The 26,680-nt window shown below is 35.5% G+C and overlaps 1 protein-coding gene across 2 annotated transcripts in view; it reads left to right on the forward strand.

Moving 5' to 3' along the window:
* LOC140165750 (regulator of G-protein signaling rgs-2-like) overlaps positions 1–26,680 on the forward strand; it is a 54,253-nt gene that overhangs the window by 19,869 nt on the left and 7,704 nt on the right. For both annotated transcript variants that reach the window (XM_072189069.1, XM_072189070.1), the window contains exons 3-5: positions 20,202–20,285; positions 22,065–22,126; positions 25,786–25,952. In XM_072189069.1, the coding sequence (XP_072045170.1) occupies positions 20,202–20,285; positions 22,065–22,126; positions 25,786–25,952 (313 nt within the window). The remainder of the gene's footprint in view (positions 1–20,201; positions 20,286–22,064; positions 22,127–25,785; positions 25,953–26,680) is intronic.

Consider the following 26,680-nt stretch of genomic DNA (forward strand, 5'->3'; position numbering starts at 1 on the left):
AGGTTATGAAAACTTTTTATACTCTTAATATACCCTTTATATAACCCGACATTTAAACGTTTTCTGACAACCTTTTATAACCTTTTGCGAATGATGTCGAAAACGTTTTGTGTTTGCTGGGAATGGCCAATTCTCTTTAAATTGCAAATCTTGTGCAAAAAGTTACTATTTTCGTCTGTTTTGTCATACGGTTGCAAATTCAATGAACTATGACTTTGCTAAAGAGCGTTCAGTTTGTAATGAGAGTTGACTTTTAACCCCATGGATTATTTTCATTACATTTCTCTATGATCACATAAACACTGTACCTTTGTCTTTCAAACAACACATGTAAAAATTATATCACACGCTTGATTACGTAACAGCATTAGCATAAAATCAATGGTCTACTTTTACTGGCTGAAAATGAGTCGTTTTTGATAAGGGAAATAAGAGGCTGAAACGAGGTATTGTTGTATTATTTAGATTTTCTCGGGAACTAAAGTATGGAGAGTGCTGCTTTTTGGAATAGTATTAGAACACAAACTTCCAGTTCATAAAACCATCTTTGCCGGGCTGGAAAGGTTTTCTTTTATTTATAATGTGTGGTCAAATATGTGTTATTTTTGTCAAAACAAGGCTTATCTTTCGATAAAAAATTTGATATTGCCAACAATAGCAAAGGTGGAAATTTATTTATTTTTGGCCAGTTCTCAGGGATGCAAGTTTTCCTGCTTTTGCAGTAATCCTTGCTTTCCTGAAGTCCATATTCCCGCAGTTTTCTTTATTTTCAGCCCGTTTTGGGGGATTTTGGCCCAGATTCACACACTTTTTAGGCTTTTCCCTTCAGGTCAGCTTGTATTCCTGAGTTCTGTTGACTAATCTCCAAACATTAAAACGGAAGTCTCCCTCGAAAATATTTGAAACTGTGATTAAAATATAACTGTTATTCTACTATTGTAACATTTATACAAAAAGTAGTAGTACATAGAGAGGTCATCGTTTGAATAAGAAATTTCTGGTCATATGAGGTTGAGGTAAAGATTTTATCTAACATTGGGTAATTTTTACTCAACATTTGGTTATTTATAGTAATTTAACCAAGTTGGATAAAGGTGCAATTGGGTAAATTACTGAAAATAACCAATGTTGGGTAAAATTCACTAAATGTTAGTAAAATGTTTTACCAAACTGGTTTTTATTACCCAGTGTTTCAACACTGTATTGCACTGTATGATAGGCTATTATACACACTTTCAGTCAAAGCAATCGACTTGCTTTCTCAAAAATCATGTGTTATAAACACTGGAATATTAAAGGTACATATGATGGGTAGATTGCAGAGACGATATAGTACACTTTCCACAATGTATTTCTTCCCTGTTGCTATTCAGTGCATTATGGGTCCGTTTGTGCCAACCGAAATGGCAATATCTGGTTGAGTTCTGTTAAAGCCATATTATAACATTTCCATAAGAAATAGAATTGTATTATCCATAAGATATAGAAATGTTAGTTGTCCTTGTCAGATATGTCCTCTTTTAATTTGGGCCCAAACTGACGAGGCAATACAAAGAAAAAAATCGCTATTTAATACCAGCGCATTATGTCGCCATGTGCGAGCCACTGATTCGAACGTGAGTCGTGTCGGCTCTTTTGATATGTCACGACTGCCCGCACGCCATGTACGTACTGTGTTATGCACATCGTGTACGCGTTCGACTAATATTTCCATCGTAATAATAAAACGACGGTTCCTGCGGTTAGGTTTTTAGGGCGTATAGAAACGGTGCTCAAAATATCTGTGCCAAAAATCGCTTGCCCCCCCCTTTCGACCTGCCAAAAATTGCTTGACCCCCGCTTTCGACCTGCCAAAAAATGCTTGCCCTCCCCCTTTGGCCTGCCAAAAAATCTTTGCCCCTCTATAATTCACCACCTCGGGGGTACACATAAATATTGCACTACCCCTAATGCTTTCACCTTGGCACCACTGTCAACCGTATACGGAAATCAGTACTTGGCCACTTGAGTGCACATGCCTTCCTCGGAGTTTGGGACCTCCAAATTTTGGTAAATAAATGGAATAGGGGATGCATGGATTTCACCTGGAATAACCCATTCATGACAGTTACTATAAAAAAAAAAATGGAATATGTTGCTCCACGAACACCGATTCTCTAGAAATAAAAATGTTGTCGCCTTTCTGCAAATGCTTTCCCAGGCGAAAATTGGGCTATCCCATTTGAAATCAACACTACCCCTGTGGAAGATTTTGGAAATATCTTCCACAGGGGGAGTACTAAGAATTTTAAATGGAATTATCACATTCATGACATTTGGCAGCTTTCATACATCCTTTGACAAAGATTCAACCTGAATCTTCCACAGAGGGAGGGTGAGTTTCAAATGGAGCTGCCTAATGTACAAATTCCATTTAAAATTCATACTCCCTCTGTGGAACATATTTCCAAAATCATCCACAGGGGGAGTGTGGACTTCAAATGGATGAGCCCAATCGAGTTGAACGATTTGATTTTCTCCACGCTCCGTTTTTTCTTAGTTTCTAAAGCTGATAATACCGTATTATTGAGTTCCCTGTGTATCGCTGTTTACTTGCAAATGATTATTATGACTGGCCGTATAGGTTAGGCAATATTCAGGTTATATAATTATATGGGTTAGGTAATAACATAATCATATGGCGTCATTTAATATATATGACCCCATGCAGACCATACATGTATAGATCTCAAAATAAAATTGTATGCAACGGTTATCCACGTCTACTTCATACATCATTAAACTGCTATAATTATAGTGAGCAAGGATAGGTAATTATTATGCACTATTTATATGACCTATCTATTTGTCGGCAGCAACGAGAATACGGTGCAGTTATAGGGTACTTGTCATTGCTCATTAAACCGTCATTCCTGTGTATGGCACACAGAGATACCTACTTGAACATCCAAATTCCCAGTCAGTTGCAAAAAGAGTAGATTGTCCCAATTCGTTTGGTAGTACTGCTTGGATATTAACAGACTAAGTAAAGGAGTACTACTTGGATATTCACAGTCTAAGTAAAGCAAGCACAGACATAACCTGCGCGAAAGGTTGCAACAAAAATACACTGTTTGATTAAGTTAACAAAATCTAAGTCTTTAATTGAAAGCAAAGTATAGGTACATGACAACAATTGCACATACAATATAATCACAATATCACAATTGTTAACTAATCGGTACATGTACTTAACCAGCAGTCTTCTTCTTGATGATCATAGACTTCTATTGCAATGTTCTGGATGGCTGATGTATATCTCCTTGTTTGCTTATCCTGCGAAAATTAATGTTCAGCGAAGTCCATTGTACACTTGCATTTATATATCCTTGCGTATAATATCCTCGCACAGAAATGGTGCTGCTTAACTCCTTGCGCCGTTCTCCAAACATTTAGCTCATTGCGCAGTTCTCCAAACACTTAACTCCTTGCGCAGATGACAATCTCCAAAAATTGTGTTTCTTTCACCAATCACTCTCTTTCTCCAGGAAACAGGCTTCTTTCTGTACTGCTCCACTTTATTGACAGTTGTGTTGTTTTACAAACCAGACTCCAGCAAGTCTTTCATACACTCAAAATCTCCATCGTTGCTGTATTAAAATAATTAACGATGACCAACACGTAGAAAGTTTACAAACTCTCATGATATTCTGCAAAGAGCAAACTAAAGCTTCCACCTTTTTATACTCCTAAAACATAATCTATTACTACACCATTCTGTCATTCACTTCCTGAGGGATTTCCAAAATGATGTCATTTCACTTTACAATCTTGGGGATTTCCCCATTATTGTGCAACACAATGAAATTCTGGAAAGTGGGGATTTTCAAAGATTATTAATAACTCTGATTGAGTTTGTTTACTGTAACTAAAGGGGTTTCCCCAAAACATGTGATGACACACAAGCTCTTGGTCTTCCCCTTTCTATTATTTCTAATGACAGCGCTTTAAGTTGTAAACAAATATAAACAATCAAATTAAATTACTCGGGGCACATCACAATACGCAAACGTTCAATAATTCATTATACAGCACACTTTGATGCGTAACGAGTATTCTGAAATACAAATAATTATGGCAAAAAGGTCAATCTGGACACCAAGATTAAGCCACATAAGGGTCATGGGAATGAGCAGTGATCTCCTCATTAAGAAACAAGTATTATATAAGAGTAGTGTGACATATACATAATGATAGATATCCACCAGCGCTGACTTCTCTACTGTGAAGATATATCCAGATGACGCCGACAATATTTTGTTAACAATTTGCGTTCACAGGTCGACAGATATGGCCCATTTTGAGATATACAGAGAAAATACAAAAATGAAATGCAGTATATTACATAACGAAAAGCAAAAGCAGTACATTACATTTTCAACTAAATTAAAAATCACAAAGCCTATAGTTGGAAATATACATAATATTGAAATCACAATAATTATTAATTTTAAAAAGGTTTTATAGTTTAAAGAATAAGAAAATAGTGGGTGGTAGAAAAAGATTAAAAAGTAAATGTATTCAGCATGTCATTTAAACCACTATTGCTTCCAGATGCACATTTCTGATAATATGCAAATGCAGATTTAATCTTGGTTTCTTATTTCTACTATTGTGGTGAATACTATTTTGGTATGAAATATCAATATGTTTAAGAGGTCAAACATAGATACCAATCAATTTAATAATAGTTGATTTCTTTACCTTTTGATCTAATGACCTTGGAATAGAATTCTCAATAATCTAATACGAAAATCAAAATCTTACATAAAAACTAATAATAAAATTCATGTGTCTACACTGATATATTTCACTCAATATGGATTTCATTTTCAATTCACTATCTAGTCGTTTCTACTGCACATTTTTATAATGATTAAGTAGTATCAATCTTATGCAATATGATTCATTTCTAATGGACTTGTAGACTAGTCCAGCGTGAAATTCATACCATATTTTGAAAGAATATTACAAGGTTTTCGAGTTGTAATTTCCCTTTGATATATGTTTGCAGGCAGTGCAATGTATCTTACAATATAATTGATACACACTATTGTTTGTCACAGATTCATTTATTTTTAATTGAATCCTATTTCTTCTCAATCTTATTAACCACTAATGACCTACACTAATTAATCCGACAAACAGAGTGTGTTGTCCGTTGATAAGGCATATTCAAACTCGTAAGACTATTAGGATGTTTACACAGAACGTTTTATCCCAATTTATATTCAACCGACGCTCTGTGTATATCATATTGCATTTATACATAAAAATATCTCTCCTTTACAATTTCTTTTAAGAAAGAAGTTGAATGATTTCACAGTTTTACCTTATTACATTTTCACTGTAATTGGACTTTACAAAGGACATAATAATTCATTTTGATAAAAACAAAACAAAAAAACCTGATATTTGTATCAGAACGTATTCTAATTAACGAAAAGTGTCCAAATCACCTTAAAAGTGAAAGTACAAAGTTGTTTGAATATGCCTCTTATTTAGAAGTGGGTGGATCACTATTTTTAGATGTTGTTTTGTGAAAGTATTGTTTAGTTTATTCAGTAGCTGAGTAGATACTGTTTTTCATTGGCGTAACCTATTAATATGCATGTGTAGAAAACATATCATTAGCCCGTAATTCCAATACCAAGCCCTATTTTATTATTATAATTGAAGGAATTGTATAATCAGAATAATATTATCTCGCTCGTTTGGTAAAATGTAGCTTTAGTAATATGATTAATATGTTTCTAATATCAGTTAATATTCATGGGATTAAAAATTAATATTAGATATCAACAGATCAATTTATCAATTATTTATCAATTTATATAATATATAATTTATATTAGATATCAATTTATATAATATATACTGCACCAAAAAAGTAAACTTACACTTGGAAAAATAATCACAATTTCAAAACTGAACCATATTGGGGTAAATTTGTTTTTTTAATATATGCACTATCTAATCCGGTACATTATGACACCCCATTGAATCCAATGTGACTTCAAGAAGCAAAGTTACAAGCATTTGATTACACAATTGCCTATTCAAAACTCCACGGACTAGACATCTGGTTTGAGAGTGCTGAATGGCTAATTTGTGCGTGCCTTTAATTTAAAACCAAAGGAACAAAAGAAAACTGAAACAAAAGAGCTGACAAATAAAATGAAAGTTATTAAAAGTACAGAGAAGTAAAAACTGAAATAAAAACTGCTTTAAATGAAGCGTTATTGAAAAAACTGTGTTGTTTCTTTGTTGCGTTTCATGGATTTTTTTTTGCGCCTTGTATAGGCCAGTTTGTCACTTTTAAAACGGGACCTTTGTCTATTCAATTGCTTGTAACTTTACTTTTTGATGCCACATTGGATATAATGTGATGTCATAATGTGCAGGATTAGATACCGTAGTGCATCTTTTACAAAAACAAATTTAATTTACCCCAATATGGTTCAGTTTTGAAATTGTGGTTATTTTTCTAAGTGTAAGGATACATTTTTGGCGCAGTATAATATATAAATATGAATTAATGATCAACGATTTGCCATGTCAATTGATTCACCCTTGACCTTTGTTTCATAACCGTATAGGACATTTTCTTGTTTTGGCTATAGCCCCGCTTAAGAAATATTACAATTATATTCGTAATTGCTCATTCATTTCAAAATGGTTTCTGTTCTTTTTATGGGCATTTAAAATTAAAAATTGCCTAAAATGGCCCAAAATAATTTGGCTATATACGGTATAGCGCCATTTCTAGCCTTATATGCAATCCTCATGTCCTTAGACTTTACATGTAAAAAGTCTTTAAAGGCTCATTAAAATAATATAACGCAATTAAATTGTAATAAAATGTGCCCACAATGCTTTTTGAACTAGTATGTATATAAATGCAATGTACTTCTTGAGAGGAGCTATACAAATTAATTGTTATGTTTTTCAAAATGAAACATAGCTGCCATGTGACGACTGCTGCTTCTGATATTCCTGCCATTGCATCTGCTAACTGCTTCTTCTTCTGCTTCATTGATAACAACGATTATCAGAACCGTTGATAAGTGATGGTTATTTATTGATAGATAGATAGATTTATTTTATTCTTCTTTACCTTGGGTAAACCTTTTAATGCACTGTTTTCCCAAGGTTCTACTCTGCCCGTGTCATATGAAAAAAAAATCAACTACTAAAGTATCACGTGTTGCCCTTGAGAACATCTGCAGTGTATAGAACATTTCATGATTTTATAAAATGCAAGCAGCTTTGACATATTGTCGTATTCTCATCAAATTTTGCTTCTCTGTTTCAGGAAAGAAAACGAAAGCAAGAAAACGTTATACCGGTATAGCTTATAAGGCAATTTTGTGAAATACCATCAATCCCCAAAAACCAAAAAACCTCATTATTGATCTCTTTTATAATAGTTTTCTGTCATGATGCCATCCATATTATAATAACACTAATGATACTAATGATAATAATAATAATAATAATAATAATAATAATAATAATAATAATAATAATAATAATAATAATAATAATAATAATTACGAAAGTCGTAATAGCAGTATAGTAATAATACATGATAATGATAAATATTTGAAAAATCAGTGGAGAATTTTGTTTTCTGCGGACCTCCAAAATCGGGAAAGTGCACGTTATTATCGGTATTGAATAAGTAACATGCAGGGACAAAAGAAGGTATGAACAACTAGCAAGTGTTGTCGCGCATGGACATATAAATACATGCCCATCCCACCCCACCCACACACCCACCCAAACAAGCAAGTAAATAAACAAAATCAAATTATTCACACACCCGAATTCGTGCAAGTACAACATTTAATGTACGTTTATGGATAGCAATAATACAATGGTCAATGGTTGGGAATAAATTTGTTTTGGCTGTTTTGTTAGTGCGTTGGGGGCGTTTATTTGTTTGTTTTGTTTCAAAGAGGTGATAATGTGACATACATAATTCTACACACAAATACAGGCAGAGACATATAAACACACATGTCTCGTCACACGTACACGAACGACTATCCTAGGCTTATGCCGACCGACAGACAAACAAAGCCGGGTCAAGTTAGTTAGAATATGAAAATATAGCGTATAAAGTATATGAAAGTGGCATTTATATGGCACTAATTTTAGCCATGTCACCAAGGAGGTTATATTTACACAGCATAGTGCGCGGACAAGATGCCATAATTATTCTGTTTAGTGTTATTGAGCCGAAGAGAGAGACACACAAAGCACAAATGCGTTAGGACATTGATCCGACGTATCATCAGGGGATATGGAAAGGATAAGAAATATAGATGACGTAGTTAGCGAGCGATACTGAATTGATACGTATACGTATACATACAGTTTTACTGAGATGTACAACAAACGCGCTCATCAGTCCGCGGAGAGTGAGCGAGTGAAGGATACCGGCCGCCATCATCTTTTTCTAGGTCTCATATACTTCACATCTCATTTCCATCGTAGTACGAATAGCATTATAGTATGACAACCTGTATATCGTACTTAGCGCTCAATGAAAATACCAAATACCCGGGATTGAATGATGTTTGGAATAACTCTATCTGATAGGGAAAGGACAACTTGATATGCATATATAGATTGAATGTTTTAATGTTGTTCAATTTGCTGACACAATGGAGAATTTTAGCGTGTTATTTATCCATAGGATGACAGTGTATTTTAGTGCTACAAAACTGTTTACAACTAATGCGGATTCATAAGGAATATTTGACTTCACGTATTGGCGTTTAATGCATTTTTAAGGGGAGTTATTTTAAACCAAAAATGGCAGCGGAGAAAGAAAAATACCCGAGCGCCGAAGGAAGTACATCTTCTGAAGCTAAGCCTTTAAGTAGGATTACGGAACTGTTTTCGTCTCCAAAACGAAGCCGGAACTTTGAATCGTGCCCATCAACACCAAATAAAACTCCGCGTAATTTGTTAAGACGTATCGGCAAGTCTGTATCCGAATCAGGTGCAGGAAATTTGACTGACCCTTCGGAGCCATCCCAGTGGGTTAAAGATGCGAAAAACGGAGTAGCAGCAGCATCTACGTTAGAGGAACTCAAACAACACTTGTATATACTTCTGGATAAAGTCAATATAGTAGAAACTGAACTCAAATTTGTGCAAGCAGAAAGGCAAATTTTGCAAAAGGAGTTGGAATCTGTTAAGAAACAAAGAACATTTCCGTTCAAATCATTATCTGGTTTACTAAATAGGAGCAGTTCACCAACAACTAGCACCAGTGCGGTGAATTCACTCGAAATGTCTCCTGCTACAAAGAAAGAGGAAGACGCCAATGTTTATCTAGGTACTCGTGATCACCGAAGGAGATCCTCGAGTGAGGTAGTAGTAAGCCCAAGAGTCACTGCCATTGCTGAAGAAACTGGTAAAACACGACGAAAATCCACCACCGGAATAGCTAAATTTGAACGGACAAAATCCGCTCAGTTAACAGACACCTTAACATCAAGTAAAAAAACGGCAACAGGAAAGGATGATACAAGAGGAATTGAATTAGAAGAAACTACTTTAACACATAAAGACAGATTGGATATCAGTCAAAGACAAATCAGTGGACGTAGAAGAAGCTGTTCCACTTCGTTTATTGATAAAGCCAAACAATCGTGGCAAGTATATCAATTGTTCATGGTCATTTAGTTCATTAAATTGTTGTTGTTTTCTTGATTATTCCTGGTCATTTAGTTCATTAGTGTTGTTGTCTACATTGTTCCTGGTCATTAAGCTCATTTTGTTATTGCTTGTTGTCTGATACAATTGAGCCACATCGCCGAGGTCATCGCCGACGTCGGCAATGGCGCCGTCGGTGTGTAAACCTAACAACATAATGTTGCTTTCAACTCGGTTAACACTTTGCAACGAAGCTTCTTACCCGACCATTGTCCTCCCAACTCTTTACCTCATCATTCACTCCATTGATCTACGGGGATGGGCGTAAGAAACCCAATAATTATGCATTATCAATTATATGTCGGCAACACTAACCAAATGTTTTCCAAGACTGCTACCTTACGGTCACTAAGAACAGGACTTAAAAAAACAATAACAAGGTCATCAGGATCATATGAGGTAACTTGTCACAAACGTGTGTTGGGTTTAGCTTTAAAGACTGATTGATGTTTATCAAGGTCACGTGCTCGTGAGTAATAGCCACTGAGAGCTTATAACACCCACGGATGATATTAATAATTATAGTAAAACAATTTACGCAAAGTGTACAGATCTTTAACCTTCTGCTATTTCTGTTCTGTTACCAAATTTATTACAAAAACAACGGAGGTTGGTTTCCTGTATTACAATTTGGGAAACACAGATGGTTGTTCTTTAATTTACGTCTTTAAGTTAAAAAAATAATGTGAAGGTTTTGATTCTACAAAATAATAGTTTTCAGGGCTAGCGGCTTCCAAATAACAATCATCATTGATCATTGATAATCACGTGTATAGTGATCAGTTCCACGATATCCATGAAAAGCTACCATTGTTCCGGTCACTAAACTGAGGTTTGCATATGAGACCTATGTTCTATAAGGAATATATCATTGGGGTTGTTGCAGTGATTTTACACATGTAACGGCTCGTAAGTGTAACCGAACGAAAACACTAACTTCTTAACACTAAATATTATTTTTGAGGGAAAATTACCAATAAATCTACTGGAAAATCATTATTTATAAAATCCTTTTATTTGTTCTAAAAGAATCTGTTTCGTTAATAACGTCACTAAAAGGTCACTTCTGTAAAAGATAATGGCCGCGGATTAAAAAAAAAAATGTGGATACGAATGGCCGCGCAACGCCGCAACGTGGCTAGGCCGTTCATATCCATTAATCAGCGGCCATTACCAAACTTAACACACATCTTGGAAGCTATTATTTTTATGAATGGAATGATTCTGGGAAGATAGGTTACTTGATATATTACTATTCATTAATTTCAATTGATTTCACTATGCATTAAATTTATAAACCCGAGCGGAATTTTAGCTTCTAACTGCTTCGTTTACATAGAAATACGCATAAACAAAAATCGTTTATTCCTTGTTCATTTAGAGTGATAGGTAATCTTCTACATAATAATTTGTAGACGGCGAAGTAAACTGCAAACTGTTATTCCTTGCTGCAAAACAGGGCACCAATGGAAATCTCTTCAGGCTCCTGAAGCTCGCCTGAGTCGCCTCAATTACAATGGAGCTCGAAATGAATATACATCTATCCAGGAAAGCTGCTTCCGCGCACAAAACCAGAATAAATAGAGAAAATGACAAGTGAACTCCAGACAACTTGTTGAAGTCCTGACGGTGGACAACTCGCCGGCTGATGAACAAGGGCAGAAAGAGATCAGTCTTAACATTACACTGCTCATTGCACAAGTTTCTTCTGTGATATTAATATGCATCCTGCATGCTGAAAATTGCAAGTCCATCCCAAATATCCCACTGCAGATCACTACAAAATGGGGAGATGTTCTGGCTAAAGAAGGTGAAGAAACTATTTAATAAGTTCCAAATCAATAAAGCATCTGGTCCAGACTCTTAACAGCTACCTTCGACTATATATTTATAAATAGGTATTTATAAATTCACACGCGAGCCATGAGCAGGACATACCAAGACCAGCAAGCGTGATAAATCCTCATGCAATGCCATAAAAAAGGATAAGAACTCTTTCATAAAATTTAAGTATTAATTGAATAACAAAATTATTACATCGATGATTTCGAATTTGTAATTATGAAAAAACAACATTTTGAAAGTATTTATCTACGGAAACGTTTACAATATAATCACAAATAAATACGTATTTATAAATACTAGGAGATCACCCGTCTTTCGCGGCTCGTAAATTCCGTAGAGTTTGGATTCGATTGTTGTCAAGTTGTACATGAAATGTTATGACCATTGGAGGATTTTCTGAAGGCGTCAGGGGAGTTCCTCCCTCTAAACATGGTAAAGAATAAAATAATAAAAACTACACAGTCACTAAAAATAGGACTACTGTTTAGTCGAAGCATACTGCTTAACCCAACCATGGTACTTATATAGACATGCACCTGAACTATCACCGTGTCTTCCAACGTGCCAACTATGTGGATATATGCTGATATAATTTTTTACTTCGAGAATGGTGACTCTCTCTCTCTCTCTCTCTACTCTCCATGTTGTCCAAGATTTTGGCTCAAAGCTAGCCATTCCACTTCTGATGCTTTGACCTATATTGGGCTCAATGCCTCATAATTCCATCAATGATAGAGAGGATTTAAGAATAGTTTGAGTTGATATCAGCAAAACCTTCAACAGGGCAAGGTATCTTGGCACCCTTGCCTATACTATACTAGGAAAGTTACCTGCCCTATGTTGTACATACAAGCTATAGAATCGGCTATAGGATTAGCTCTGGGATCTTGCCTTGAAAGTCGTCAAAATGGGAAGGCATCCAGCAAGAAGCCAACAATGTAGGTGTTCCTCATGGATCCATCCTTGGTTTTATTCATTACCCATCCATCTTCTACGCTGACATCTAATATCTGTTCTCTCATTGTTATTGGGTGGCTGATACATGACTTAGTATACCATGCTTTCAAAAGTACATGAAGGAGTGTAATAAACAAGCTAACAACAGAGTAATAGACAATTATTTTGAGTATCAAACAGTCTAAGTGGAATAACTTGTGCATGATGGCAGGAGGATTTCTCAGAATAGTAGTTGAGTTGAAATAGGCTGGTCGCCTTCACAGCCGGTTTCTGTCGATGTCGATCCTAACACTCGTCGTTCCTAACAGAGGAATAGTCCGAATTTCCACTTTGTCGAGTCGTGTTGTGAAGAGGTGCTGGATTTTTACACTTTACACACAAATTACTCCTAGAACCCAAAAGTTTTTTAAATTACCCAAAAAAGAAAAAGAAAAAAGAAACAGTAATCTTTAGTGGGGTTCTATGGAATTTTTATATCGATGTTCAACCATTTTTTTGGTTCAGTCTTTATTTTCACTAAATTCAAAATAAAATTGGCGTATATAAAATTAAAATAAATACTCTGCCTAAACCACATCAATTGCAATGTTTTACATTTGATACGCCCTCTGTTGGTCTGTGATCAAAACTGTCAGGCAAAAAACACTATAGTTTACATGGGAGAAGATGATTTTCATTCATTAACTTTGGTGTCAAAGCAAATAATACTAAAATACGCTGGTATCAATCTAGTTTACATGGGAGAAGATGATTTTATTCATTAACTTTGGTGTCAAAAAATAATACTAAAAATGGTATCAATCTTGTTATAAATGCATCAAGCTATATACATAATATCACACAAAACTTCAAAGGTTTTTAAAAGTTGAGTTTTAAAGAGATTTATGTGGTCTGTCATAGACACTCCTATGTTATTTTGCCTGGTTTGAAACAACAGAGGGCGGTCTGAATGTAAACATGTGACATCATAGGTCACCTCATCTATACATTGGACGCTACAGTTTCATAAAAAATAGTTATTTGATTGAAATCTCTCCTACTTGGCTATTTCTGAAAGGTAAACAAGCTTCCCTAGCTTGTGCATTAAAGTAGCGTTATTTTATTTTATTCTAAAAACACTTTTAGAAACTTTTCATTATGGCGTATACTGCTGTGACCTTGATAGTGCTTCAACTTTTAAATGGCACAAGGCAGCTATATGCACATATGACTTTCTTGCACTCACGTGACGTCCTCATGGCCTGCAGCAAAATGTCTGCCTTTTGTTTGGTCAAGTGGTTTGTTGGTCACACTTCAAGACAAAAGACTTTACCCTATGCGCTTCATTTGAATAAACATGAATGAACTCGCTAGGCGATGACCTCAACATGGATTATGTGGGGAGCAGGCACTAATCTTCTTTCATATTATTTTTTAAATTAGCTATATGTACACACAATATGCCAGTGACCACTCGCCTTTGTTATGATCATGCATTTAAATGAGGCTCATGAATAAGTAAGTAGCTGTTGTGCAATGCTCGTGCGTTTTATATGCATAATTTGGCTATGGATAATACATCATAAATCATAAAATATTGAGAAATAAATAAGCGACAATTATAGAAAAATAGCAGCTCAGTGAGTGAAAAAGTAAGAATTTTGGTCATTTTCTAACAGCAAATAATGGCGATGTTAAAAGAGGCGTGTATTAATTATAAATTTCTCTTCTTTTTTTTTTTTTTTTCCGCGTTTCACCAAAAATTATTCAGAGATATGTTGTAGTAATGTTTTAAAATTTATGGTAATGACTGTTGACTGTTACCGTAAGTTACCACAATTAACTCGCCGCAAGTGCCATTTATTTTAGCTTGCGACTCACACCTCACACACAACATACTCATTCACAGTGAATATTACTAGTAAATGTCACTCCAGAATTAAGTTGACATAGTGGCATGCTGCACTGGACGTAGAACAATCAAGCTGCATTGTTCACATGCATCAGTGAAACGCGGGTTCGAGCCCAAAGCCAAGACCACGGGTTTCATCTTAATATTTAGACCCTTGATTCTTGTTCCGTGTGAAAATAGGGCAATATAGGGATATTTCGTTTTCACTGGATTTTTTTCTTCTCCCCAAAAGAAAGTATCATTTATTTAGTGTAATATTGTTTGCGGCAGTGACTATTATTTAAAAATTCGAAGCCAATTTTTTTCTAGGAAAGTTGTTCAATGGTCATCCCTGTGTTAATTGGCCTTGGATCAATTTATGGTGGAAAGTGCCGAAATCAAACTACCAGCAGAAATTGCGTGTTACAAAAACGTCAATTTCTTCAAAACTACGAGTCTCACCTAAAAGATTTTGCACGTACAGGTGGACAAAGCTTTCTCCAACATAAATATCATCCTGGAAACGTTTGATATATCTGTAACCGTTAGTTGCCAGATTTGTTAGTCGTGACTGTAATAATCGAAAATGTACAAAGATATATATCATATATCGAAATTTTTATATCATTTTAAAATTTATATTCAAGGCAGGATAAAGTGCACTTTTATTCAACTCGTCTGAATTTTTCAAGTCTGTAGCTTACTACAAAACTCGAGTGTTCCTTGGAAAAGTTGATAATACATTTTGCGTGACTTCTTCGCTAAGTGAACAATTGTACGGGCTCATTAATGGCAAGGTCTCCACCCTTTATTTTAAAAAAGGCGCTGTTCACTGGCGTATTGAGTGAGTATGCTACGCTGCTCGCTTCAGTAAACACAGGCCATTTATACGGGAACTTAAGGGTAGACGAGGTATTGTTGGTCGAAGCAACCTAAAAATCGATTTTCATTATCTAGATCAATATATTATTGAAAATTAACACCTTGATGTTTTGCAAAAGTTCATTCTACAAATCGTATACTTTGCAAAGTTGCTTAATTTATTGTTGTTAATTAATTATGTACGTTTAACAAAAGTGTTGTTGTTTCAGCCCTCTTTACAACGTAACTCAAGAACTGCAGCACCTATAAAAGTATATCTGTGATATTTTAATTCTTCTACACGCTCGCTATGAATTGAGCAATGCAGTTTTTGCCAAAGCTCACTACCATTCGTAAGATGCTACGAACTACCAAATCACAACAGTTTAAAATAATTAATAACCTTAATCCTCTTGCCGTTGAAATCATTACAGAACGCCATTTCGCAAGCTGAAATATATACAAAAGTATATACCAAGCTTGACGTTTGGAACAGAAAAATATTTTAACTTAATTCAATTACTAATTTCAACAACATGTGGCGTGTTTTTTTAACCAAACAAATAATTGGTCTTTTAACTAGATAATAGATAACAGGTAATTTTGTAGTCTATGAGAAAATGTGAAAAAATTAGTTGTTTTAGATTGACGCATTTTCGTTCATAATTTACTGTTCATTATCGTTTTTAGCGTTCCCTTCTAGAGGCTTTCTATAATCCTCTAGATGTTGAAGTTTGTGCTTTTGAACCGCATGTCGGAAACTTTCTAAATATCGTAGTCCAACGCAGGCAATTGAATCATATAGCTGCTTTTTGTATTGATCGCGGGTTCATGGCTATTTTATGCACTGCAGCCTTGTGCTATATTTTATAAAAAGATCCATCCCTAGGTTTTGTCCTTGATATTTACACTGACCTTGCGTTTATTTTTCATTATTTGAAAAAGATTCTTAGTTATTAATTTGCATCAAATAAAATAACATTGAGGCCGATAACGTCTAAGTACATGAAATTGATGTCAGCAGAGACTTGGCGTGGAAACCATGCGGTCACCAAAAAAACAAACACCAAAAGCAGGACGTCAACGTCTTGGACAGTTTCTCCAAGATGCCCTATATTTCAAACCAACTCAAAGGGCAGTGAAATACAAGTCCATCCCAGTAAACCAAAACGTTTTCAACATCATTTGAAAAGGTATAAAAGGTTGTCAGAAAACGTTTAAATGTCCGATATAAAGGTATATTAAGAGTATAAAACGTTTTCCCTTCAAAAACATTTTTGATTATCTACTGCTCAGCAAACAAAAATGTTTACAGCAAACGTTTAAATGTCGGGTTATATAAAAGATAAAAACGTTTGAATAACATTCCAAAACATTCAGAAAACTTGATGCAAAAGTTCTAAATCAGAATGATATTTTGTTGATGATATAAAATGGATTTTGCGAAAAATGTTTGCCCAAATATTTTCAATGATCGTTTTAAAAATGTTTTCATGACCTTTATATAACCCGACATTTAAATGTTATTAAAAGGTTTTGAAAAAAACATTTTAAGAACATTTCTGTGTTTGCTGGGTCAAACATTTTAACATAATGTTATTTAAGTATTGACACAATATTTGGCAAAAATGTATGCAAAAATAGTTTACAAAACATTTTTTTGGCAAAACATTTAAAACATTGTTGTAGTGTTTTTCATACAAGACGTTTTAAAACGTTATCATGACCTTTATATAACCTGACATTTTAATGTTATTGAAGCGATTTTAACTAAACCAAAACCCAAAATATAACTTATTTAAAATGTTTTTAAAACGTTTTTGTGTTTGCTGGGATGGTACCCTCAAACATGGAATATGCTAGCTCTGCATGGATTGGTGCAACGCCCACTTCACTTTGATGAAATCTAGAAGAATGCCATTCGCTTCATATGTTTCAACAAGATGACTTCGGCTTCCATCACATTCAGCCACTGGGTAATAGCAGATCAGTAGGATCAAGTTGTTGATGATATACGTAAATGGATGGCGCACAATTGACGCGAATACTGAGTTCATGATCATTGACGCCATGCATCAACTGGTTACTATCCCCCATATCAGAGTTAGAGTTGGAAACACCAATATTGCCCCTTCCTCTGATGTTTGTAACCTCTGACTTGTCCTTGATTCATCCCTGACATTGGAACATCATGTTACGGCTGTATGTGAGGCCCTGCATCAAATGTTTTATTTGGCAAAACAGGATAACCTTATTTTTTCATCCCTCAAAGTTAGTGCTATTTTTGTGGAATCGGGAGTAAGTGTTTTTGAGGCCGCGGTTCAGCATCCTGTAGTGGCATTCCTATGTTGTTTGTACTTTGTCTTTTTATCTGGCATGTCTGGTAGGCCGGCGACCTGGTGGCTTAGGGACAATTCAGGCGATAAAAAAGAACACTTTAATTCACTTTTGATCAATTTTGGCTATTCATAATTCATTCTCGGGTGATGATGAATAGTTTTATTAAGAACATTTTCCTTAACAAAAATAACAACAGAATGAAATCATAATTATTTTGAACTTCGATATTCGAAATAAAACTGACATATTGGTATATGGTATTACACATAATTTTCTTCTTCTATCCGATTGCAACTTGATTGGCTCTGGCCTTATCTTTACAAATCCTAGTCGGGTTTCATTAAGTTCTATGTCATGTTCAATCACAACTCGGGTTCATCATTGTCATAATACATCTACTTTGTGCTTTTGCATTTATGCCTCGAAAATGCCAGGCGATGCCACGTCCCATGCTACACAGAATGGTTTTGTTGGGCAAGGTACACCTTTATTTGAGGACATTAAATTGCTGCCATTTGCATGAGATTCATACTGAAACGATGCATTTTTGTTCTATAAGTAAATTATTTGCTCAAAGCAGCTATAGTTATTTTTGTTAAGAAGCATCTCTTTTGCATTCACATAACAGGATGGTCCCAAGTGAATATAAGGTATATTCGCCGCGCCTGAGAGTGTGGGATGAGAAAGCAACACAAGTAGGCAATAAGTTATCTTATGCGGTCATTCCAAGCTTTGTAGTTATTATCAGGGTGGCACAAAAGAGCCACAATAATAATTAATTTGATTACATCTCAAAATATGACAGTGATTATTGATCTTCTTAGAACAGGTGTTGCAAGTAATATCCAGTTGTTAAAGAAAGACGTCAATTAAAGTTTCTAAATACTTATTTCTATACATTAAACGCACATATACAGTAAGCCAAAACATTAAGGTACCAATTATGTTCATCCCCTGTATATCCTAAATAAAGACAGATATGTCATAATTGGAACCAGCAGCCAATAGCTGCATCTTTTAGTTCGAATTTAAGACCTTCGTTGAAATTGTTCAAGAAATAAAGACACGACGATCCAAAAATCCAAGGTAGATGCCAATTTAAAAGTTGCAGTTTGCTCCATTACATGCGCTATTGATGTGTACACAAAGCATTTGTGAACAAGAGAACAAGCGCCGTGCATCCATTGATCAGCACGTTAAAACTAGCGTCGTGTTTTCATTGATTAGAACACAAAAGTGCAACTTTCGTTTCTGTTTTAGGTTTTAGATCACTGTTTCTTTAATTCTCAACTAATTTCAACAAATAAGGTCTTAAATCAGAGGTAAAGAGTACAGGTATTGGCTATTTGTTTTAATTTGGACATAACTGTCTTTATTTAGAATATACAGGGGTGAACACAACTGTTACCTCATTCTTTGGCTTACTGTATGTTTGTGATTTTCACACTAGCTAATTCCTTAGATGGACAAAAATATGACATAATTCACTTGTATTCTCGTGTTTGCTATATTGCATTAGATTACCATTTCTATTTCATTTCGATCGATGAATATAATTATGTTGGTTAGAGCGCATTGGAATCACTACGATAATGGTGATTATCATTGGGCAATAAATACGGTTATTACTTTATATTATAACGATTTTGTAATATTGCCGTCTCGTATGATCTGATACCACGAAAACGGAAAACGTCATAAATATTTCAAATATACTTCAGAATGACGTCATAGTGATAATGATCAAAGTTTAATGAAGATGATATCTTGATTTTTGTTTCGAAGAACACACAATCTTTGATTTTTTCAAGGACTCAATCAACCCTAAATTATTATAAAATTGATAAATGTATATGTTAAATTTTTCTCTCTGATGTTCATTTCATACTGCAGTCTGAATTAAGCGATGGGTGGCTGACTTTCGGCCAATAAGGTTAATAACTCTGGTCGCCTATGCCTGAAGTATAAAAACACATGAAGTACTATATTTATAACCTTATAGCCATGTTTAAACAGAGGAAGAGAGGAGAGTGTTTAAAATATTTAACCCAACCTCAACCTACTTACTATAGCCCGGGATACTTACCTGCTTATCAGTGTTTGCTATATGCTATGTTGAGCTGTACCTTGTATGCAAGAAAAAGTGCACTCATGGCTGTCGTAGTTGCCTTATTTATTTGCATGAGCTAAGTAATAAATCGCATTACAAAATGTGTTTTAGAGCATTTAATCTATGCCTATATAGTATGAGGTAATAATTGATATTACAGTGGCTCCGGAATCGGGGGGCCTGGGGTCCGGCCCCTCCAATAATTTTGGTGAGGGGGCCCAAGTACCCTAAGCCCCCCCCCCCATGATCTGTGGTAAAATCCTAATTTTAGGGTAAAAATCATTCAATGGGATACCCCATCCCCCACCCACCCCCTTCAGTATTTCCCGCCTCGGAGCAGGCCCAAATTTTGCCCCCTCCCCCATATTCAAAATCTTCCGGAGCCTCTGTATTATATTATTAATGGATTAATAACAATTTTGTGTTGCTGTTTTTTTATCTTTACAGCCTAACGATGCGTAATACGAATAATGGGGATAACGGAGGCAGGAACGAGTCTTCCGCAGATGCCAATGGGGATGCAAATGATAAGTACGTAGTCAGTGTGTCTTGTCTATTTGTTTCTTTGTTTGTTTTATTGGGGTTTTTTTTGTATGTTTATACTGTCATTCAGGTAGAGAATGGGAAACAGAAACAGAGATTTAACCTCTCCGAATCTCCGATTCGCATTATTAAAACTTCATGATTAAACGACCCAAAATAAACATAACCGTTAACAAAATTATGAGAAGTCACATCTGGTTTTTAAAAATTCACGTACAATTTCAAATCGTGTTTTTCCCTTAATCTTGAGACTCGAGGCCTTTTCTAGAGACTTTTTCTTTTTCATTTTGTGGACTTTTTATATTACTTTTTTACTTGAATTTTGGACTAAATAAATATTTTAGTGAAAAATAAGGCCAATATGCAAAACAGCGTAAAAACCCTAGAATGGTGTCTCGAGATTAGGAAGCACTCATCAAAGCCAACGTATGTACAAGTACATTTGTTAAATGTTGTTCCAAAACCAAAGGGACCAAAAACATCTTTTTATTTTCTCCAGAAATCTATATTTAGTTTTAGAATACTTGACTCTTTTCCTTTCGATAAATGTTTACTTTTGTACGTCGTACGTGAATAATTAAAAAGTTACGGCAATTTTACTTAAATGCATTTGTGAGAGTTGACAACCCCTTCAGACTAGATGATTCATAATTCAGTCGAATTTCAAAGCGTCGGTTTTTATATTTCTATACTGTTGTTGCATTTTGTTACCACTAATTGACACGCACCCTGTGAGACTCTTGTCTGCTATCACGTCCAACAGAGGATGCGACACTTTTTACGCTTTACTTGTTTAATTCACCTATGGGAGTTGTAAAGGTGTGTCAACTCATCGTTTTCCAATGTGATATATTATTGAGCTACTCAAACATGCAAACTGAGCAATATGGGTTTTGTTGCCATATTTCCGATATCTTATATTTTCTTGTAGTGGAAATGAACAGACAGTAGTAGTTTATAATGAGTGTGTCTTTGTCGCACATTGACTGCATATTTTTACAGTCATATTCTGCAGCTATCCTGCCACAAACAAAAGCCCCTTTGTTAATATTTAAATATATATTTTTAAAAATGTGTCAAAGGAGGTAGATTACGCAGTTGATGTTCTTGATTTGCATGGTTTTTCTTAAAATCTTCATTTAAAAAGTAACTCGCAGAGCCTTTCAAAACAGACTTAACACGCGATTCTCGTCCCTACTTAAAGGCCCAAATTGGAAATATTTATTTCCCAGGAAACAGCAGACAGCAGGACAGACCATGGCAAGACGGTAACATGAGTATAGACAACTTTTCCCCTGGACCATCCAATATGCCATGAACTAATTGAATAAACTTTTTCCTCAAATCTGCTGGAACTTTCGATGTATGTTTTTTTTTCGATAGGCGACGAAAAATCAAACCCTGTACTCGAGCCCGACCGACAGATTTCTATAACTGTTATGCAAGTAAAATGTTTGGGTTTTTTTTGGCAAAAGTGGATTAATGATGCGCACATGGATACTACGCATTGACGACGACGCAGTTAGGGTTGAATTGCCAAGCTTTCCAGGAATTGCCGAAATTGCTTTGTCACTAATCCATGTGGGCATCGTCAATCCACTTTTGCAAAACAACAACAACAACAAAAATTCGCTACAAATTTAATGACAAATTATAAAAAAATTGATATTTTGAACATTTTTAAATGTATGTAACATATCAAGGTATTAAAAACGATAATAAAATATTTGTCTTTCTTCTGATATCATGTTTATCTTTATTTTTCAGTCCTTCGCTAGATGAAATAAGAAACTGGGCTAGATCGTTTGATACATTAATGAGTACTGCAAGTAAGTGAAAAAAAAAACACTACTGGAAGAGTTAATCATATTCCATAATGCATTGCCTGGCAGAGGTCATATGATTTTCACATACGTTCGTCCTATAATTATGCGAGACTTAATTATGTGCAACAATGGGTATTTAATTGTAAATGATCAAAATCGATGTCTGTGGAGCAGGGAAATGTATAGATACAGGGCGCAGCTACTAGGTATGCTAGGGGCACGTGCCCGGGCACCATGTTAGAGGGACCTATTTATATACGTATGACCATACATAAATCAATCCGGGAAATCAATCGATTCTGCGACCCCTAAAAATGGCAATGTGAGACCGTTTACCCCTAGTACCACGAAGGTGTGTGTACCATCCGTCCTTACATGCCCAAGGTTTTCACCTGACATAAAAAAAAATCGGATGGGTTAGGCCGTATAAAATTAATGTTTTGGTTCTTGTCCCCTCCCTCCTCAATTTCTGGGATTTGTCAGATTTTTATATATTTTTTTTATATTTTTCAATTATTTTAGACTTTGGAATGATTTATGAATTTTTCATACATATAAATAAGTTTATTAGAGAACAAGGACCACTTCCAAGTCTTTTTGTGGTACTCTAGGGGGTTTATCCCTCAGAATCTCACATTTGAAAAAAAAAAGGTGCCTCATCGTTTCCTCGAACACTGTTGGAAAAGACCGAAAACTACAGACAATGCTGATTTTACACTGAAAAAAAAAAAAAAAAAAAACCCCCTCCCTCCCTCATCAATTCATGAAAATCCTCTGGACGAGAACCAAAATATTAATTTTATACGGCCTTATCATTGTAAGGATGGATCTACGACAAGCATTAGTTTACATCCAAACGACTTAGCTAATCGTAGATCCATCCTTTGTGCTCTAGCACCTTACCCAGGGTAGGCATGGTAGGGCCGACATCAAAAATCCCATAGATGGGGTGGGTTGGTCAGGTCCACATTTAACTTGGTAGTTGAATTATAGTTCCTTTCATTATTTAGGACAAAATCAGGTGAAAATCCTATAATCGTAACTGAAAATCAAATTTGCCTATATCCTATTCTTTTGTGCATAGCCAAAATTTCCAAATTTTGCGATGGCGCGCTTACAATAACATCGTAGTGACATTATGTGGGGGATGTTTGTACTTATTTTGGTATCACTGGATATGGAAGACACATAGCTATACATTGATAAAAAACTATAGCGGTATGATGTTTAAAATAGAAACTTAAGGGGGTTCCAACAGCTCCTTCCCCATTTACCTTCGGTTTGTGTAAACATGGTAAAGGTAAAGCCAAAAGTCACGCTGATTACCAAAAATAGTAAATGTATTAATTTTGTGCACATTGTCGTATTGGGCGCCGCAAATTGTATTCCTACGCCCCTGATAACTATGTGAATTCAGGAAGCTTAATTATTGATGATTTTCAATCCTTCATTAAAGCATCCAGTCCACCTGAGCGTGTTTATATAATGAATTTTTTATCAGGTCCGCATCCTTTAATTTGATCCTCATGATGAACTATAATGAAAGACAGAGATAAAAAGAGTAGTTCGCGTCTGACGTCAGGGCAGAGGCGCGCCGTGATTGGTTGCCGAGCTGCGCAGTACGGCATTTTCTGTCTAGTTGTCAGAATTTCAGACGCGAACTATTTTTTTTAATCTCTGTCTTTCGTTATATTAATGCCTCGTATCATCATCTTACGTCCTGCCAGGGGAAACATAGACCACCCCGATCTATTTTCAAATATTGTCTCGATTATCTCGATCCGTTTTCAAATATTAAATAAAATACAATTTCAATGCTGAATAATCACGGTAAAAAGTAGCACCAGGAGAGGATCGTAAAAAGGACTTAATTGAATGAAATGACGACATAAGAAATGGATGCATGTTAACAGCCAGGCCTATAGCCTGCAATTCTATCTCTAGACCTAAAACCACCACCAATGAGACAGGCAACTAGACATAATGTTTGGATGTCTACTAAGTCCAGACGACATCGACACATCGTGGAAAGATTATGAAATATTATGCGCAAGAAAATGACATGCGTGACGTTTCTCACACCTGTAAACGTCCTAATTAAACGCAATGCATTCTGGGATGTTATTAAAGCAACTCTTCAAAGGTTGCCATCTATCTTTCCGTTTATGAAAATAGCCAGTCGTTTATCACGCTGAATATCAGCTGCATATTTTGTTTGGCAATGTTGTGTCAAATGTGTACCTATTAATACATATTGTATTTAGGTAGAATACATGTTTTGTAAAGAGGAAGTGTGTTTAATCTTGCATGATATAATGTACTCAACAGACACATCCTTCATGTCATCTCTTTGAAAACTATTTATCACACTATATGCCCCACAAAATATGAGCAGATCACTCGGGGTGGGGTGGGCGGGGTTCAAATCATCATATTTGTGGTGGGTTTGCTCCCCCCTCCCCCATGGGAGATGTTGGGTATTTGGGACCTGACGTTGTAACGGTTAAAAGGGGTCTTTAGGAGCTGCGAATATTCAAAATCAGGGGTCTTTTTTTGTGTCTTTTTTGTTGGAAGTCGCCTGGAAAAACCAAAAGATGAGGGAATTATCAATTTAAGTGTCTTTGGTTAATTTGTTTGGTTCATTCAGAAGTCTTATGGAGCTGCGCGGTCCAAAAACAGGGGTCTTTCCGAGGAAACATACCCGTATGGTCATTTGTGTTAAGTACCATCCCAGACCACTACGTAGGGATATCAGACAACCTGGGTTGACCAATAATACTCAGTCCAAGTACCTCCATCTCTAAATGCCACACTCTAAATATACACTGAGTATTATGGTTTCCGAATTGGACTGCCTTTATATATAAATGTCACTGACGACATATAATTGAACAAGTTCAGAGATTTGCTATATAATTTAGTACAAAAGCGTTTCTAATGACTTACTTGAAGGCATAAATCGTAATACATTTGGAAAATGTGGAGGGAGTCAGGGTTTGTGGTGAGAAATACCCGCATATCCCGAGCCAAAATGAGCATATGTTTTACAATTCTCATTAAAAAGCAATATTACTCTTAACTATGGATTCTTTACGAGAATTCACATTTCTCTGCACTTTGCATTTGTTATTAAAAGGATGCTTTTTACATGGTTTAGTCAGTTTTGATACCATACAATAACGAATTACATGTTCTACGTGTATATTTCTACTTAACATGCATCATCCAGGTCAACATAAATATTATAATTAAGAGCACTATGAGGTGAGGCGACGCGACAATAGCTGGGAAATATAAACAGCCATAATAATATGATTATATATACATAAAGAAACGTGCTCTTAACAATAGATTTCTAAAGAGGTATCCGTCGAAAAGATGCATAAATGCTTTAATATTTTGAAACAACAGTACCAAAGAAAACTAGCATTGTTCCGTCAAAAACGAGCAACGCTGCAAATGTTTTACCGTGTCTTATAATCGTAATTTAATGCAATGATTATAAATGAGTTGATTCAATCTATGCCATCAAAGTCATGATGTTCAGATCTATTTTAGTGGAATCAAATTTACAAAATAATGAAAAGAATCACATTCAAAACTTATTTTGAGAGCTTTCAGAAGGGCGAAAATAATACTTTTGTAATTCTTCTTTTTTGCAGGAGGGCGGCGGAAGTTTCGAGAGTTCCTACGTTCAGAATACAGTGAAGAAAATTTGCTTTTTTGGCTAGCATGTGAAGAACTACATAAGGAAATGAATCCATCAGTTGTTGAAGAAAAGGCTAGGCTAATTTATGAAGACTACATATCGATTTTGTCACCAAAAGAGGTAACTTTATAGCAGAAAATGAATAGAAATATTTGAGAGATTCAACTCAAATGTACGAACTGAATAGCAATTTTAATTGCTAATTAAAATTACACACACTGGCCATATCAGTATGGCAATATCTTCAAAATAGAGATAAAATTAGGTAACACACGGGTCCTATTGACTATACATACATAATAGATGTCTGAGATTCTTTCCATGAAATAATACAATAGCCTAAACATGATATATGTTTAATATGGTGTACGCAAGGGTGGTGTAACATAAACGGCTTCCATATTCATCATGTTCATGATATTGAAGCCAAAGAGAAGTAATTCATTGGTAGAGCACTAGCGCAGTCACCTTCGGTGCCTTATTTCACCCTAACACAGATGAGCACCTCATTATAATGCCTCTTTGAAGGTGTCTCGGGAAGTATTTCTTGAGCTGCATGTCTCCTTGTCTTGGGTAGGGATCAAACAACTCTCTGAGGTCTCTGGACTTAGGACCAGACTCTGGTGGGTTAAACCGGTTTTGAGGGATCCCAACCGTCCCGCTTCCCGCAGAGGTAGATGTAATTAAACCATCCTCAGAGATTGGGCACTCCGTCTTACATTCAGGCTAGGAACAGCTGGTATGAGTGGCGTAAACTAGCGTGCCAAGTCAATGCCCCTATATTACCCAGCAGACCCTTGAGCTAGAGTCAGCTGAGCAGAGCTTCCACTGCTGGAACTGGGATGTGC

This window comes from Amphiura filiformis, chromosome 12 (assembly GCF_039555335.1).
Source record: "Amphiura filiformis chromosome 12, Afil_fr2py, whole genome shotgun sequence".
NCBI classification, from domain to species: Eukaryota; Metazoa; Echinodermata; class Ophiuroidea; order Amphilepidida; family Amphiuridae; genus Amphiura; species Amphiura filiformis.